This window comes from Puntigrus tetrazona, chromosome 1, assembly GCF_018831695.1.
Source record: "Puntigrus tetrazona isolate hp1 chromosome 1, ASM1883169v1, whole genome shotgun sequence".
Taxonomy (NCBI): Eukaryota; Metazoa; Chordata; class Actinopteri; order Cypriniformes; family Cyprinidae; genus Puntigrus; species Puntigrus tetrazona.
In genome coordinates this window covers 20,142,428-20,160,171 of record NC_056699.1, presented here as the reverse complement: position 1 = coordinate 20,160,171, position 17,744 = coordinate 20,142,428, and the positions used below count along the sequence as shown (strand labels likewise).

Sequence of the window (17,744 nt, the reverse complement as noted above, 5' to 3'; positions counted from 1 at the left end):
TTTAACCCTCTGATCCATGAATTATTAAATCACAAAGTAATATTTTTTTGTACATGTTTGTTTTTTTTGTAGTAGAAGTATGTGTTCACTGTAGTTATAAAAAGTAAATCAACTAAATATGTGTTCTAGGACTGCTGGTATTGAAATAAATGATCAAATCTGAACAACAGACGTATTACACCGTCTCCACAGTATTTTTTTATTGTATTTTTTTATTTTATGTTTCCCCCAGTCAGCCGTTGGGCTAAAATCAACCCAAATGGCTTTCTTTTTACCAGTGCTTTTAGTGCATGGAATACTCTAAAGTGTTTACACGACCCCGTATTCTGATTAATGCAAGCATATGGCCTCTGATTTATTCAGATGTTTAAACAAGCATATTGACGTAATCTATTTAACACAATCAGGTAGATGTATTAATAAATCTGTCTTCATTACTGATCTTTTCTCACACAGATGCTGAGTATTTGGACCCTCCTTGCAACTGCTGTTTGTGCAGGTATTATAACATTTGCTTATTAACCGTACTGAACATGCACATGAATAAAGGGACAAGCTGAATCATGCATACATTTTGAATACACAGCCCACGCATTGCTAACTTCATGTTCATATGATCTCCTAATGCCATTCTAAAGAGAAATTCTCTCTCAGTGTCAGTTTCTGCAGCATCTCAAAAGCTCGTAATCCATGGCCGTCAGCTGAGTCTGGATCTTCCTGAGAGGACAAAGAGGTTGGTGTTTGTTAGTGCTGATGAGAGTGAAGAAATGACTATCTGGGAACACAAAACCACTTCTCTTTGGGCAAATAAGCCGAGTAAAGGTGACGTGAGCAGCGCCAGCGAGGGCTGGACGTTCAGAATCAGTTACGTTACGTTTGACGATCAGGGAATCTACACCCTCTACAATCACTTTGGTTCAGTCATCTCCAGTTATATAGTAAAGGTCAAGAGTGAGTAGTAATTTTAACCTCTATTTAAGAATATGTTTGTGAACGTGCACATGTCTTCACTATCTGACCTTCTCTCCTTTACAGGCAGCAGAGAAGTCCTCTCAGTCGTGATCGCAGGTGAAACTCTGAGCATATCTCTGGAAGGACTCAAGCAGAGTGATGCCACACTTCACTTTTACAGCAATTATTCATCTGTCACCCTGGTGGAGACTGGAGTTCCTGTGGCACTGAACCACCCAGACTACATCAACCGGCTTAAAGTCAACAGCAGATCCATTCAGATTCTCAACGTGAACACAACAGATTTAGGCAGATACGAGCTCACCGATCTGAAAGGAAGGCTTGTCTCAAACAATACAATGATATTAGTGGGTAAGAATTTTGCTTACTTTTATGAGGATGCATGATCAAAAGTGATATTATTTTACAATATTACTGTTTTTACTGTGGTGAGCATAAGAGATGACTTACAACAATAAATAAAGTACCAATCCTAAAAGTTCGAATGGTTGTGTATATTCAAATAAATGTTTTATTTGATTTTAGTGAATTGTGTTTTATGCATTACAACCTCTCTTGATGTTTCTTCTTCTCTCGTTTCTCCAATAATTTGTAGATCACCATGACAATGTTCCAAATAAAGGTCTTATTGCTCTGCTGCTGCTTGGGATTCCTGGAGGAATCTGCTTCTGCTGCAGAAAGAGAATTTGTAAAAGATGCCAGACGTCTAAATCATACACACAAGCAGAGCAATTAAACACTGTACCGATGTCTGTACCTTGCAGCAACACAGTGACAGATCCTGCTGGTCCTGCTGGTCCTGTTGGTCCTCTAGGTCCTGGAGACCCTGGTCAGGTAAAAGAAATGTGATGAGTCTGTCTCTCTCCCTGCACTTTGCTGTCCATTCTCTACTATCCTGTAAACAAAAAAGGCAACTGTAAAGTCTTTGTGACAGAACCATGCTAAGTGACATTAGAATAACATGATTGTAGCTGCTGTACTGTAATTACTGCTAATAGTTTATTGTTTGTGACTGAAGGGCTACATCGCTGGTTATCCGCCTCATCCAGCTCAAGGTCAAATTCACTATCCTCCTCAACCAGACTCGAGCGGACAACCTGCTGTTCCTCCTAACCCTGTGAGTTCACACACACACACACACACACACACTGAGTTTGACAGCTGATCCATCTACCCATAGTGACAAATAAGCAACATTACAAAAAGTTTTTTTAGACAATTTCCACATTGTTTAATAAGCTCTAGAAAAGCAGAGTGGGAAAAGCAGGGTCAGAGACAGCGACATGATTTTGAAATGATGTTTCGTGTGAGTTTCCACAAAAAGTGCTGGATGCGAGAGCAACTGACAAAGTCATCCTTCTAATACATGTTTACATAGAAAACTAATGTAAAAACAAGCAGTGGAATACATAAACATGTCCCTAAGACCAACATTAATTGTTTGTTTTTTTAGCAGGCAGACAATATAGCCATGCAAAAATTGTAAAGAAAATTAAAGCAAGGAGAGCATCGAGGAAATGAACCAGTAGAGACTATTTTTCCGAATTAAACTCTTAAGATCAATTTTGTGTGTTTTCTGTTTTTAAGGGCTTTTATACGGAGTATGGGCCTCAAAACCCTGTCTATCCTCCTTCCTTTGGACCTGGACTCCCCGGCTCAGCCGCCCCAGTGGAATGCCCCCGCCCCAGTACAACACCTCTGCACCTATGGTACACGCAAATCTCTTTCATTTACATGAATTAATATGGGTTTAAGATTTACAGTGCATTAATGGTTCTGAAGGGGACAACACAGGGTGTAAGGCAATTCTAGGAGTAGTGTTGGACCCAAATGAAACACTTTAGGCAGAGCTCCAAGCAAGGTAGATTTAATAAAAAAATAAAATAAAAAAATCTTTGCACAAAACAAACAAACAAACAAAAAAAACAATTCCAACAAAAGTTCTTCTCGGACCGAGGTAAAAGTTAACAGAGCAAACAATAGAAAGAAGTACTTGGAATAATAAGAACTCCATGGGGAAAAAACAAAACCAGAAGAAAAAAAAACAACTTACAGTAACGACTCAAAAACCAAGTGAAGAACAAAGGAGAAAATCACAATTTATCTACCCAATGGTAAACAAGGCACAGGTGAACTAGATATCACTAAACAAGGACACACGAGGAAGAACTAAGGCAGAGGGGACACAGGGGCTTCTAGAGGCATGAAGAACAACTGCAGGGAGTGGGATGCTGACAATGTGATTTCCTCTTTGTTCCTTTCTTTTTGTTTCAAATCATTTGCATTAAAATATCCACACAAATTATTTTATTCTTCATGTGCATGTGCTTTATTGTCTATATATTCACACAACATGAAAGTATACATGTACATAAGATGATTCTGCGTGTGTCCTCAGAACTATACACCAGTATTGAACAGTGCTCCTCCTGGTCCTGAACTCCCGCCCACTGCAGCCCTGCTCACACCTCACCCTGAGGTAACACCTAATCTTTTTCTACAGCCTGTTAAATCATTAATCTCATGATAGTATTTATTGTTTTATTTCATATTCCCAATGTCTCTTACCTGTCTTTTTCTAGTCGCAGCCGTCTATTTCTATGGATATCCTTAACTCCAGTGACACTGGTGTCCAGTTTGACATTAACAAAGGAAAGTCTTCAGGCAGCAACTTTCTGTAGTTGCTCCAAAATCCTGAATTATCAGTGCAAGAAGTATAAAAACACCTGATTAGATTCATTCAACATCTCAGCCTTAAAAAAAGAACCAATAGGATCTTAAATAAAACTTGTTTTAGTGTCTTATGAGATAAGCAGATGATATATATATAAATTTATATAAAAATGTACTGTATCTAGAATCTTAATGAAATTTTTACCTCAACACCATTAGTTATGGCCTACCTCCACCTTTCAGGCTAAAGAGGGTATATTCTATACTTTTGTGTAGAACTACATGTAATAAGCAGTTTTTTATTTGACTATTGTACACATCTATATGCTATAGATAGATAGTTTTAATGTTTTGCCAGCTATATGCTTACCTCGGTCTTCTGAGAGATGTAGAGTTGTGCAACAACAACATAAATCTGTAACCTGAGAAAACTAAAATATACAATGTTTTTTTTTTTTACCTGCTTAAACCACAGCAATCTGATCATGTGAAAACATTACAGGATTTATGGATTTATTATTTACTTGAATACATATAATGCATGTTACTAAAAATGCATGCAAGAGAATTGAAATGTATTAAAATAGTGTTTCAGGGAATTTTCTCAACTACCGTGCCAGTAGATGCATTTCTTTAGGACCTTTTCATAGTGCTTTTAGTTAGTTAGAACATAAAAAATGCTGCACATTTATACTTGAATCTTGATAATATGTGTGACATTTTGTATTATGATTTTTGTTGTAGCTAAATATAGATGCCTTACTTTAACTGCCCTTCATATTGCAATGTACACTGAGACAACAAAGGCCTACCATTGTTCTTTTAATAAAATACTGCTATAAATTTCTGAACCAGGGTTGCATTTACTGTTCACATGAGAATCTAAAATATGTATTTTATGCTAACTGGCAATCAGGCACTGTATTTTTTTTTCCAGTTCTATTTTTGAAAAAGATATAGTAAATCACAGTGGGAAAAAAAAAATATAATAAAATAATAATAATAATAAAAATGTAATAATTGCAATTTTAATATATATTTATAGTGTTTAAAAATATCAAATACTGTGTGAAAGTAAAATAAAGAATAAAGATGAGATGGTTGGAATGGAAGTGAGGAGATGACAGATCTGTGAGAGTATGAAGAGCTAGACTTTTGGCTTTATTTACATTTTAAATTAAAGTTATTTTTATAATACAAAACTAATACATACCTTTAAATACTAAAATGGACACTTTAGGTAGAAACATGTCCCTTTTGAAAAGGTAGAGCCCCAGTTAGTCACCACTGAGAGCAAGAATTTGACAAAGACAAAGCTCAATATCTAGCTAAGAGCATCTCGATGAGGAAGATGTGTATAGGTGTGTTCTAGTCACCTGTTCCTCAGAGGAGCTGACTGGTAATCTCTGGTGCTGTGAATAAAAGCCTCGTGTCTCACTACCTGCATTCAGTTGCCACAGACAACACTCCACACCGATACAGCACTACAGACTTCAGGATCACAGGTAGGTAAAAAGTGAAAGTTAGGTACAAACACCTTTAACATTTAGTGAGACAGATAATATTTGTCAAGGTAGAACGCCCTTTGACTTTTCTGTTTCTGACTAAAAGTTAGTCTATGTGAAATAAAAAAGGTTGTTTTGAAATCCATATAGGCTATGTTAAGACAGCATGGCAACATCAATTTACCAAATGACTAAATCTACTAAATTGCAACTTATGGGCAAATAATGATCCTTTTTTTAAACAGGGCCAGAGTCCACAAAGTCCCCAAGACAGTATTCAAAGTTTAAATATTCAGCGAAATCTCAGAAGCAGCTTGTACTTTCAAAGACTGGGGAGAAGCCTGTTTTTTCAGGGTATAACAAACAATAAATCCATGAATTTGCACAATTCTGTATTAATTCTGTATTGCTCACAATTCTGTATTTTTACTCTAAATTCTCAACTAATTCTATTGTCCATTAACCGTTATGTTTTTATTTTTTTAACTCCATGCATTTAACCCCCCCACAAGGATCTCACGAGCGCTGCACCGAGACAGATGCATGCTGGGAGGGGAGGGGTCCTCTAGCCACGCCCTTGACATATGTATCCTGTTGCGGTTGTTTTTTAAACTTAGCCTGAATGGAGTGATCCTCTGTTATGCCTTCTTTTGCCTGGCTGTTACAGAAATATAGAAGGAATAGCTGAAGGCTGGAGCAATAATATAAATAGATGGTTCAATCCCAGTCCTTTCTCTCTCTTTCTCTCTCTCTTTCTCTCTCTCTCTCTCTCTCTCTCTCTCTCTCTCTCTCTCTCTCTCTCTCTCTCTCTATATATATATATATATATATATATATATATATATATATATATATATATATATATATATATATGGGAATATGAATTAAGGTTGAAGGATAAAATAAATTAAATTCTGTGATGACTCAGTTACTCCGTATTTATTTTAAAATCCCTAACTTAGCATCATACTGTCGCGTTAAAGCCATGTTGGTAACAGAGGTCTAAATATTTGCGTGAAACGTGCTTTCCGACAAAATGTCAAGTATATCACACCACACCTTTAGGGAGCAACTGTTATTTCATATTTCTCACAAGCAGGGATGAACCTTATTGTCATATGTATTGCTTCTTTGATGTACTCAGCACAAGCCTAGGCACATATTAATCTTCGCAACAGCATTTATAGTCCACTGCATTCAAGTTGGACAAGACAAAAGGAGCGGAATGTGCCCAGGGCGGTTTGTGTTAGTATGAGAGCAGATCGGGGGCTGCACAGACTCACAGGAGACTCCTACCGACAGTCATTTACAGCTCTGATACACGCTAAAACCTAAGGTTTACCTCACGAAACAGACACCATACAAATCAAACCGTGAGTATGCTAAGATCTTGTCGTGTGTGGAATATCCTCTCCTGATAAAACTGCGAAAATAACCCAAAGTAAGCATTGCGTGACTTAAAGCTCGTTTTTCTTATGCAAAGTTGTTGTTTTTTCTGTAAACGATGTTGTCTCAAATTCCAATAATTTGGGTTTCCCCTTTCGCTTTAGAATAAAAGTAATTAATCTTTGCATGTAAGACGGGCGCGAGCGTTTTTTGTTAACGCGCGCGCCGTTCTATTTTTAACACGCGCCTAAGATATTTTCTGTTGAAGGTGTTGAACATTATACTAGTTGATAAACATTCCCCATTGCTTTTTGGATTTTGTTTTATTCAAAACATTGTTGCAATGAAACGAACATCTTAAAAGCGCACAGACAAACACATTAGCATCTAACGTGATATTTGCGTCTCGTATGACCTTTTTCATTTAAATTATACCCTGTTGTTGTTTTTCTTTGTTCGTTTACTGGTTTATCGGCATCTAAATCTAACATCATAACTAAATCTAACTATTTCATAGATGATGACACCGAGGATCTGGCCCAATCATTTGATCTAACGCCCTTCAGTAGAGACCAGGCATTAGCCATTAGCCTTGTAAAAACATCTTCTGTCCGGGCTTTTTAATTAGGCTACACCCTAAAACTGTACTTTACTTAAACGTTTCCTAAACATCGCACAAAGCGTGAATAGCAACTGAACTGTGGGAGAATAACTTGCATAGGATTGCTGTTGAATTTTTGAAAAAAAAAAATTGTTTAGTATCGTATAATATATGAAGGTTCACCCTTCACACAAAAATCATATATTCACACAACACATTCACTTCAGACACATTTAATTCAGATTCAAATTAACATAATGTGGTGTGATATGATGACTAAGAGAATTCCTCAAAAGCCTGATGTTTACCATGTTTTTAAAAACAAAAAAGTATGAACTATGCATTAGACGACAGAAGGCATGTAACAGATTGTGTGGAACAGGTTTTTCTACAAAGTTTTGATCAAACTGATCATTTTTAGACCACAGGCATTCATGTATCACATATGATGCTATTATAAGTTTAACCCTCTGATCCATGAATTATTAAATCACAAAGTAATATTTTTTTGTTCATGTTTGTTTTTTTTGCAGTAGAAGTATGTGTTCACTGTAGTTATAAAAAGTAAATCAACTAAATATGTGTTCTAGGACTGCTGGTATTGAAATAAATGATCAAATCTGAACAACAGACGTATTACACCGTCTCCACAGTATTTTTTTTATTGTATTTTTTTATTTTATGTTTCCCCCAGCCAGACGTTGGGCTAAAATCAACCCAAATGGCTTTCTTTTTACCAGTGTTTTTAGTGCATGGAATACTCTAAAGTGTTTACACGACCCCGTATTCTGATTAATGCAAGCATATGGCCTCTGATTTATTCAGATGTTTAAACAAGCATATTGACGTAATCTATTTAACACAATCAGGTAGATGTATTAATAAATCTGTCTTCATTACTGATCTTTTCTCACACAGATGCTGAGTATTTGGACCCTCCTTGCAACTGCTGTTTGTGCAGGTATTATAACATTTGCTTATTAACCGTACTGAACATGCACATGAATAAAGGGACAAGCTGAATCATGCATACATTTTGAATACACAGCCCACGCATTGCTAACTTCATGTTCATATGATCTCCTAATGCCATTCTAAAGAGAAATTCTCTCTCAGTGTCAGTTTCTGCAGCATCTCAAAAGCTCGTAATCCATGGCCGTCAGCTGAGTCTGGATCTTCCTGAGAGGACAAAGAGGTTGGTGTTTGTTAGTGCTGATGAGAGTGAAGAAATGACTATCTGGGAACACAAAACCACTTCTCTTTGGGCAAATAAGCCGAGTAAAGGTGACGTGAGCAGCGCCAGCGAGGGCTGGACGTTCAGAATCAGTTACGTTACGTTTGACGATCAGGGAATCTACACCCTCTACAATCACTTTGGTTCAGTCATCTCCAGTTATATAGTAAAGGTCAAGAGTGAGTAGTAATTTTAACCTCTATTTAAGAATATGTTTGTGAACGTGCACATGTCTTCACTATCTGACCTTCTCTCCTTTACAGGCAGCAGAGAAGTCCTCAGTCGTATCGCAGGTGAAACTCTGAGCATATCTCTGGAAGGACTCAAGCAGAGTGATGCCACACTTCACTTTTACAGCAATTATTCATCTGTCACCCTGGTGGAGACTGGAGTTCCTGTGGCACTGAACCACCCAGACTACATCAACCGGCTTAAAGTCAACAGCAGATCCATTCAGATTCTCAACGTGAACACAACAGATTTAGGCAGATACGAGCTCACCGATCTGAAAGGAAGGCTTGTCTCAAACAATACAATGATATTAGTGGGTAAGAATTTTGCTTACTTTTATGAGGATGCATGATCAAAAGTGATATTATTTTACAATATTACTGTTTTTACTGTGGTGAGCATAAGAGATGACTTACAACAATAAATAAAGTACCAATCCTAAAAGTTCGAATGGTTGTGTATATTCAAATAAATGTTTTATTTGATTTTAGTGAATTGTGTTTTATGCATTACAACCTCTCTTGATGTTTCTTCTTCTCTCGTTTCTCCAATAATTTGTAGATCACCATGACAATGTTCCAAATAAAGGTCTTATTGCTCTGCTGCTGCTTGGGATTCCTGGAGGAATCTGCTTCTGCTGCAGAAAGAGAATTTGTAAAAGATGCCAGACGTCTAAATCATACACACAAGCAGAGCAATTAAACACTGTACCGATGTCTGTACCTTGCAGCAACACAGTGACAGATCCTGCTGGTCCTGCTGGTCCTGTTGGTCCTCTAGGTCCTGGAGACCCTGGTCAGGTAAAAGAAATGTGATGAGTCTGTCTCTCTCCCCTGCACTTTGCTGTCCATTCTCTACTATCCTGTAAACAAAAAAGGCAACTGTAAAGTCTTTGTGACAGAACCATGCTAAGTGACATTAGAATAACATGATTGTAGCTGCTGTACTGTAATTACTGCTAATAGTTTATTGTTTGTGACTGAAGGGCTACATCGCTGGTTATCCGCCTCATCCAGCTCAAGGTCAAATTCACTATCCTCCTCAACCAGACTCGAGCGGACAACCTGCTGTTCCTCCTAACCCTGTGAGTTCACACACACACACACACACACACACTGAGTTTGACAGCTGATCCATCTACCCATAGTGACAAAGAAGCAACATTACAAAAAGTTTTTTTAGACAATTTCCACATTGTTTAATAAGCTCTAGAAAAGCAGAGTGGGAAAAGCAGGGTCAGAGACAGCGACATGATTTTGAAATGATGTTTCCACAAAAAGTGCTGGATGCGAGAGCAATGGGAAGAAATGAACCAGTAGAGAATATAAAGTTAAACTCTTAAGATCAATTTTGTGTGTTTTCTGTTTTTAAGGGCTTTTATACGGAGTATGGGCCTCAAAACCCTGTCTATCCTCCTTCCTTTGGACCTGGACTCCCCCCGGCTCAGCCGCCCCAGTGGAATGCCCCCCCGCCCCAGTACAACACCTCTGCACCTATGGTACACGCAAATCTCTTTCATTTACATGAATTAATATGGGTTTAAGATTTACAGTGCATTAATGGTTCTGAAGGGGACAACACAGGGTTGCGTGTGGGTTTATTTTGTAACACAATTGCAATTCTTCTAATGCTTACCTTTCTATTCGTTTTTTTAAATTAACGTACATTTCTTGCTATCTGTGATTTCATTTGCATTAAAATATCCACACAAATTCTTTTATTCTTCATGTGCATGTGCTTTATTGTCTATACATTCACACAACATGAAAGTATACATGTACATAAGATGATTCTGCGTGTGTCCTCAGAACTATACACCAGTATTGAACAGTGCTCCTCCTGGTCCTGAACTCCCGCCCACTGCAGCCCTGCTCACACCTCACCCTGAGGTAACACCTAATCTTTTTCTACAGCCTGTTAAATCATTAATCTCATGATAGTATTTATTGTTTTATTTCATATTCCCAATGTCTCTTACCTGTCTTTTTCTAGTCGCAGCCGTCTATTTCTATGGATATCCTTAACTCCAGTGACACTGGTGTCCAGTTTGACATTAACAAAGGAAAGTCTTCAGGCAGCAACTTTCTGTAGTTGCTCCAAAATCCTGAATTATCAGTGCAAGAAGTATAAAAACACCTGATTAGATTCATTCAACATCTCAGCCTTAAAAAAAGAACCAATAGGATCTTAAATAAAACTTCTGTTTTAGTATCTTATGAGATAAGCAGATGATATATATATAAATTTATATAAAAATGTACTGTATCTAGAATCTTAATGAAATTTTTACCTCAACACCATTAGTTATGGCCTACCTCCACCTTTCAGGCTAAAGAGGGTATATTCTATACTTTTGTGTAGAACTACATGTAATAAGCAGTTTTTTATTTGACTATTGTACACATCTATATGCTATAGATAGATAGTTTTAATGTTTTGCCAGCTATATGCTTACCTCGGTCTTCTGAGAGATGTAGAGTTGTGCAACAACAACATAAATCTGTAACCTGAGAAAACTAAAATATACAATGTTTTTTTTTTTACCTGCTTAAACCACAGCAATCTGATCATGTGAAAACATTACAGGATTTATGGATTTATTATTTACTTGAATACATATAATGCATGTTACTAAAAATGCCTGCAAGAGAATTGAAATGTATTAAAAAAGTGTTTCAGGGAATTTTCTCAACTATTGTGCCAGTAGATGCATTTCTTTAGGACCTTTTCATAGTGCTTTTAGTTAGCTAGAACATAAAAAATGCTGCACATTTATACTTGAATCTTGATAATATGTGTGACATTTTGTATTATGATTTTTGTTGTAGCTAAATATAGATGCCTTACTTTAACTGCCCTTCATATTGCAATGTACACTGAGACAACAAAGGCCTACCATTGTTCTTTTAATAAAATAAAATACTGCTATAAATTTCTGAACCAGGGTTGCATTTACTGTTCACATGAGAATCTAAAATATGTATTTTATTATTTTGTCTGACGTATAGTGCTAACTGGCAATGTCTTTTCCCATGCTATATAATGCACTATTATATGTAATTTGTTGTTACACTTTGAACTATAATAAAATGAAAATGAAAGTCATTATCATAATCCGTATTCATGTTATTTTAATGTTTGCACATAGTCAGAATCAAGCATCTTTAGGATTTTATCAATATAGACACTGCAGCCAGTAAGGTTTCGGTAATTTTTTCAGAACACAAAAAATTCCACTGGATTCAAGGGAATACAGAATTAACAAAAAAAACCCAGAAAAAAAACAAACATCTCCAACAAAATAAATAAAATGCTGGATATTCTGCTCAAGAATGAATGCAGAATAAAAATTTCCAGTTGTTTCCAACAGCAAGTGTTGCTTTTGTGTCTTTAGGGATTCATCTTTGGACAGGGTGTTTTTCAACAAATTTATTATAATGAATTGATTAAATACATTTCATACTGTTACCCTGTGCATCGCATTCCTAAATAATGCACTGAATAACAAAACCACGATTGTTTAAACGCAGCGTAAAGGCATTTGCTGTTCTTTGTACCTTAGGTAACCCCAGAAACAGTGTTTGAACATTAGATTTAGTCGTTTTGTTAACAATTGCACCCCCTGAATGCCAGAACTGTGCTATGTGACAAGTTTTAGAATCAGTAATCTCTGAATATTGAAGCACCTTCCAAGTTTAGATGAACAAAATGCACGTGTGGTTCTATTGCAGAGTCACAATGCCATGCTGGATTCCATCCTTGGATTTACAACTGCAGCAACGAGAATTGTTTTCTGTCAATCCATTTTGTTTTTCTCCATCTCTCTTAGTCGTCTCTCCAGCATCTTGATTTGGTCCTCGAGGTGCCTATCCGGCTTCGCAGATGGTGTGCCTATTCCTAACAGGAAACAAACACACGCCAGGCCAGCTAGCCTTATCGCTGTAGTTTCTGCCGAGGCTCCAGTGTCACTGAGAATCAAGCCAAACGTTGCTACGGCAAAGGTGACCTTCAGCAGCCACAGAGCCTGCCGTATAGCTCCAACAATTAAACTCAGGATGAAGGATATTATCCAGTAGGCCACAACAGCCAGAAGGGCCCACTGAGTGACAAAAATCACTCCTTCTGGAGTAACCTTTTGGAAGGGCAGCTTGGCTAGACAAAAATATGAATGAAAACATACGCGTGAGAACGTGTTTTGTTTTAAATAAGGAAACTTTCAAGTATGGTTTTCTGTAATATTTACCGTCAATTCCTGCTGATTTCAAGACTTCTGTAGCATACCGGATAGCCATATTAAGGGCTGACGCCACAGCTTCCGACAGCCATTTTATACCACTTTGTAGAAACTGATGCCCATGAATAAACAAATGCAATATCATTATTATTTTTTCCAAAGAAAAGACCTTGCCAGTACAGCAAGCATCCTTTGCAAGTCACAATGGAAACGCATACAATTTTGGCCTTAAACTTAAGAATAGTTAGCTTTTGACTTGAAGGTATTATATGATTTCAGTCTACTGCTGTATTGTACAATATATGAAAGTGTAGAATATATAAATTGTCTTATTATAAATATTAAACTATGATTTTATTTGTACATTTAAAGAGAGATTACCAACATTAATTTGACATGCACCGTACTTCCAAAAATAGTACAAACGCCGTCACTGAGGTAGCGCCTTTTGAAAAGGTACTAATATGTAATATTTAGATATTAATATTTACACTTTATGTATTAATATGGACCTTTAAGGTTCACCCTTTAGAGGTAAAAACGTTTTTAAAAGGCACAACCCCAGTGACCAATAGCAATATAGTATAGTGCATTAGCACATTAGCAAACCAAGTGTTAAATGACTCTAGTTCTCCTTTTCTGAGAACCACCTTCAAAGTAATTCCTCAGGTCTTTGTCAGTTGTTTGGTTTACACATACAGCAGGTATTACACTACACACACACACACACACATGTTTATCAAAAACTTCATATGCTATTTTTTTTTTACAACGTAAGCTCACCTTGAGAGACAGGTCGAGTCTCTTTTCGCCAAACATAGAGACCAGGCAACTATGGGCTTCCTCGGACAAACTTGCGATGATGGACCGAGCATTTTCCAGGAGACTAGACTGCTCGCCCGATTCCAGAGAGTGACACAACGGTATCAACAGATACGAAACTGAAAGTATGAGTGCGGAAAAATAGAAACACCGGCCCATTTTAAAAAGCACCTTTAACCACGCTTCTAACACACCGGCGCTAACAGTGTTTAAACTCGTATTCCCAAACGGAGATCCGCAAACGACGGGTTAAAGACGCAACTTGAAGACAATGACGGGCAACACTGAGGTTTATGGTAAGAGTCAAGACGTTAAAGGCGTCTCCGCTTGGGGATTACTAAATATAGTTTAAAAAGGGCGGTTTTATATCAGAAATGATCTTACGGAGGACGCCAGATCTGTCCTTCTCTAATGAACCCGAGCGTTATGAAACTGAGGCGTAAAGATTTTCTTTTCCCGGAGCAACGCCAGCTTCGTCTTTCCTGGAAGGAGCAATCCTGCCGCCTACCGATGACTCGAGACCAGAAGAATTGATGCCATGTGATGCTGGACCACAAAACCAGTCATAAGGGGAGATACACCTCACGAGAGCTGAATAAATAAGCTTATCGTTTATGAATGATTTGTTAGGATGGGACACTGTTTGTCTGAGCTATTTAAAAATATGTAAAAATTCAAATATTGAGAAAATTGATCTTAAAAAAGTTCTTAGCAAGTTTTGATATATTTATGGTCGGAAATGTACAAAATATCTTCGTGGACATGTTTTTTACTGAAGATCCTAATCATTTTTTCGCATAGATGTGGGACTTAAGACTTGGGAAAAATGGCAGGGAAAAAAGGTGTATAAATTTGTGTCCTACTTTTATTGTAAAACAAACAAACAAACAAACAAACAAAACACAGCAGAGACTACTGTGTGCACCATAAGATAACATCATAACTTTTTTAGTATAAATTTATCATTAGTATTATTAGTAGGGTTTTTTGTGCAGTGTATACAAGACACATTTAGTAGTCTAAATTTATTATTCATAGTTTCTTAGCAGTGTATTTATCTTCTTCATACATACAGAATAGCAGAGCAGGAAAGAAAGTCAAAAATACAGAACAACTATGTGGACAAAAACACTGCTTATTTATCTATGTGCCTTGTACAGCAGATAGTCCTCTTTAGTGGGGCAACACACTGTGAAAAGAGGGTCAAAAAGAGCCATGATTTCTGTCTCATGTTGAGCATTATCCATGGCTGTCTGTCCCCACGCATCTTTCTCCTAAGAATGAACAAGTTAAAAAAATATGGATGCATTCTTTTAAAATAAATAGCATCGTGCAATCAGCTAGTAGTTCATACCAGTGGTGTGGCTCCATATTCCAGTAGCTTGGTGACCATGGACTTGTTTCTCAGATAAACTGCCTCATGCATTACTGTCCGTCCATCATAGTCTTTAGTGTCCATATCGACCCCTGACAGAGCCCAGGCATGCAACAGAGGGTAATCTCTGTTCTGTACCGCTCTGTAGAGTGACAGGTTACACAAAAATAAGCTCTTAGACACATCAGAATACATTACAGAGCATATTACAAGGGGAAGTAGTGAGATATTATGTAGTTACTGGATCATTTCCATGGCAATTCTCACAGGGTGCAGATTAACAGTGACTTCTTTCATCAGCAGGAGTTTGACAGCATGACAGCGCCTAAAAGAAAAGCCAGGCTGTGTTTGTGTTTTATGCAGTTGCACTGACATGTACAAATTATTTTACTGCCCCCTATTGTTAGTTTGAATTAAACTGAGCTAGAATTCAGCATGAGGTAATATAGAGGTAGGCAGCAGTCTTGACATTTTTGCACGCCAACCCAGAAACTGGCCTCGTGCTTATTCTCTCAACAAAAGAAATTAGCTTTTGGATCATTGCAGAAGAAAAGCAATGTGACCAACAAAAGTTTATGATTCCGACTTTATTTAGAAACCCTGAAAGTTTTCCCCTGACAGTTTAAAAGACGGCGACGAGGCTGTAAAAGTGAACTAGTGAGCAGATGAGTTCACCTCATTACCTGTTTGGCGTGATAATGTTTAATGGCCCTAACAATCACTGCAATCCTTAATCAGCTATCTTTTACTAGTAAAAGGTTTAAAATACAAGGCGTTCTTGCTGTTGTATTTTTATCTGTAAACGTTTCCTTAAAAGATAAGAGTTTGTCCTAAAAGTTTCAGGCATTTAGCCATAAACCCAATAAAATCCTGTTGACTTCAGAACAGGAAGTGCTGAAATGCTCACTCATTTCCAGGTTACGGCCTGCAAACTATGCCATCCCTGCAGCACTCTTTAAAGACCGGACAAGAGCAACACAGAAAAATGATAATACATGATATAGAAGGTGATATATTTTACTAGTCAGAAACATCAGCTGAATTAACTGATTTCAGGTGACAGAGGTGTACTGTATATACCTGTTCTTAATGGCCATGTAAAATGGGCAGTGTCCGAAACGGTTGACCTTATGAGGAGACGCTCCCTTCGCCAGCAGGAACTTAATCATCTCTAAGTTCCCCAACTCACAGGCTGTATGAAGAGGTGTGATATCGTCATAGCTTCCACAATTGGCATTCATCTATAAAGAAAAACAGGTTTGAATTCTACATTTTTGCTGTCCACGATTTTAGTTCAGGAAACCTGAAGTATAGAAACCTTCTGTAGGAGGGCGCTTAGAGAGAAGAAATCGTTGTTTTCCACAGAAGCGCTAGCAAAACACGGTACGATTCTGTCAACAAGTGATCTCCTTATCTAAGAGATAGCAGAGTTATTTTAATCACAATAGACATATTAACAGGTTTCATATAAAATTAATTTTTACATATTATTAAAGAACAAGTGAAACTGTCGGAGTTGAATCAAAACTATATTGATGTAAGCTATTACATTCAAGGAGTCTGCACAGATAGTCCTTTGAATAAAAGGTGTATAACCAACCTTCATTGAAGTTTTCAGCCTACAAAAATTAATTAATGTGTCAATTATTGTGTTACTAGCACCGCATGCATGCCTGGACTTCCTTGCCAAGTAGCCACTTAAGTTTCAGCACTTTGCCCAGTCTTTGCAGAAAGTCTTTGTCTCGGACAAGCACTCTGTTAATGATGATGGGCTTGAAGCTGGTATTCACCACAGCTGGTTTCTGCATCACCAAAACTGAGAGGGACATAAAGCAAGATGATTTGTGAAGTTGTAAGATATTGTAACGCACACAGGAACCAAATTCAGTAACTTATTTTCTGTATTTATTCACTGATTTGTCAATGACAAAAACCGTAGTAAAGGCAGAAAGCAAGCAAATAGATTTTTTCTAATTAGTTTTGCTTGACTAAAAATCATTTCATGTCATTGTTTACGATCATCAGCAAAGCTACTGAAAAGAACGCTAAGTTATGGCTGTTGTTTAACGTTATTTTTATAGTTTTTCCTCAGCTCGTAACAAAGCATAATCGTCTGCCCTGAGACTAGAGACAAACCTTAAATCAAGTAGAAACTGATATATGACAGGAACAGCGAATAAATCGCTTCTTTCGTAGCGATGACCGTCGTCTGCGTCGTTAGCAACCAACTGCGTAACTTATTATTTATTAGCTTTTATTTATTTTAGCCAGTTCTTAACTTTTGCTTTGACTACTCTTTCGTGCACCAAGCTCTTTTAAAGTAATTTTTTGTATTCTTCCATCATAAAAATCAGAGCATAACCTAAATCACCGAACATCACATAACGCGATTAATATTCATGAGCTAGGCATTTTCGTCGAAAAATGCGTATTATTACAAATGAGGTAAACTGTTAGCTCGTATCATGTGACTAACTCTTGGTCTGTTCTAGTAGCAGCCTAGCTAACTATTTTTAATGCCCACACCTACCTCTACCCTAAACCTACCCGTTCACATATACCCTTACCCTAATCTTACCCTTAAATTGCAAATATATTTTATGTAGCACAATCTAATAGGTAGTATGTTTTTTTCTGAACACCGTCCCAAGGCATAAGCGAACTAAGCGGCTGCTTAGGGCCCCGCGGCCACCAGAGGGCCCCCAAGAGTA

The 17,744-nt window shown here is 37.3% G+C and overlaps 3 protein-coding genes and 1 long non-coding RNA gene across 5 annotated transcripts; 2 read left to right on the top strand and 2 right to left on the bottom strand.

Moving 5' to 3' along the window:
- The first annotated feature begins 2,648 nt into the window (after positions 1–2,648).
- LOC122345298 lies at positions 2,649–4,508 on the top strand. Its single transcript, XR_006250988.1, has 3 exons — positions 2,649–2,681; positions 3,371–3,451; positions 3,555–4,508. It is a non-coding gene; the product is annotated as an uncharacterized LOC122345298 (long non-coding RNA).
- Positions 4,509–6,288: 1,780 nt separating this feature from the next.
- wu:fc21g02 lies at positions 6,289–11,631 on the top strand. 2 transcript variants are annotated; one of them, XM_043238952.1, is made up of 9 exons: positions 6,289–6,591; positions 8,056–8,098; positions 8,254–8,550; positions 8,635–8,919; positions 9,164–9,402; positions 9,588–9,686; positions 9,975–10,100; positions 10,411–10,491; positions 10,595–11,631. In XM_043238952.1, exons 2-9 carry the CDS (start codon positions 8,056–8,058, stop codon positions 10,691–10,693), a joined length of 1,269 nt encoding a protein of 422 aa, XP_043094887.1. In that variant the 5' UTR covers positions 6,289–6,591; the 3' UTR covers positions 10,694–11,631. The 2 variants fall into 2 exon arrangements, with proteins under 2 accessions (XP_043094887.1, XP_043094882.1); XM_043238947.1 differs by having other exon boundaries at positions 6,290–6,523.
- Positions 11,632–12,016: 385 nt separating this feature from the next.
- tmem109 (transmembrane protein 109) lies at positions 12,017–14,149 on the bottom strand. The gene is made up of 3 exons (XM_043239128.1): positions 13,620–14,149; positions 12,846–12,948; positions 12,017–12,754 (listed from the first exon to the last, which is right to left on the bottom strand). The coding sequence occupies exons 1-3, from the start codon at positions 13,815–13,817 to the stop codon at positions 12,399–12,401; spliced, it is 657 nt and encodes a 218-aa protein (XP_043095063.1). The 5' UTR covers positions 13,818–14,149; the 3' UTR covers positions 12,017–12,398.
- A 166-nt stretch (positions 14,150–14,315) lies between these two features.
- On the bottom strand, positions 14,316–17,711 carry si:dkey-9i23.14 (L-asparaginase). Its single transcript, XM_043239140.1, has 7 exons — positions 17,170–17,711; positions 16,634–16,849; positions 16,352–16,447; positions 16,114–16,274; positions 15,275–15,358; positions 15,013–15,175; positions 14,316–14,932 (listed from the first exon to the last, which is right to left on the bottom strand). The coding sequence occupies exons 2-7, from the start codon at positions 16,637–16,639 to the stop codon at positions 14,798–14,800; spliced, it is 645 nt and encodes a 214-aa protein (XP_043095075.1). The 5' UTR covers positions 16,640–16,849; positions 17,170–17,711; the 3' UTR covers positions 14,316–14,797.
- Between the last annotated feature and the right edge of the window lie 33 nt (positions 17,712–17,744).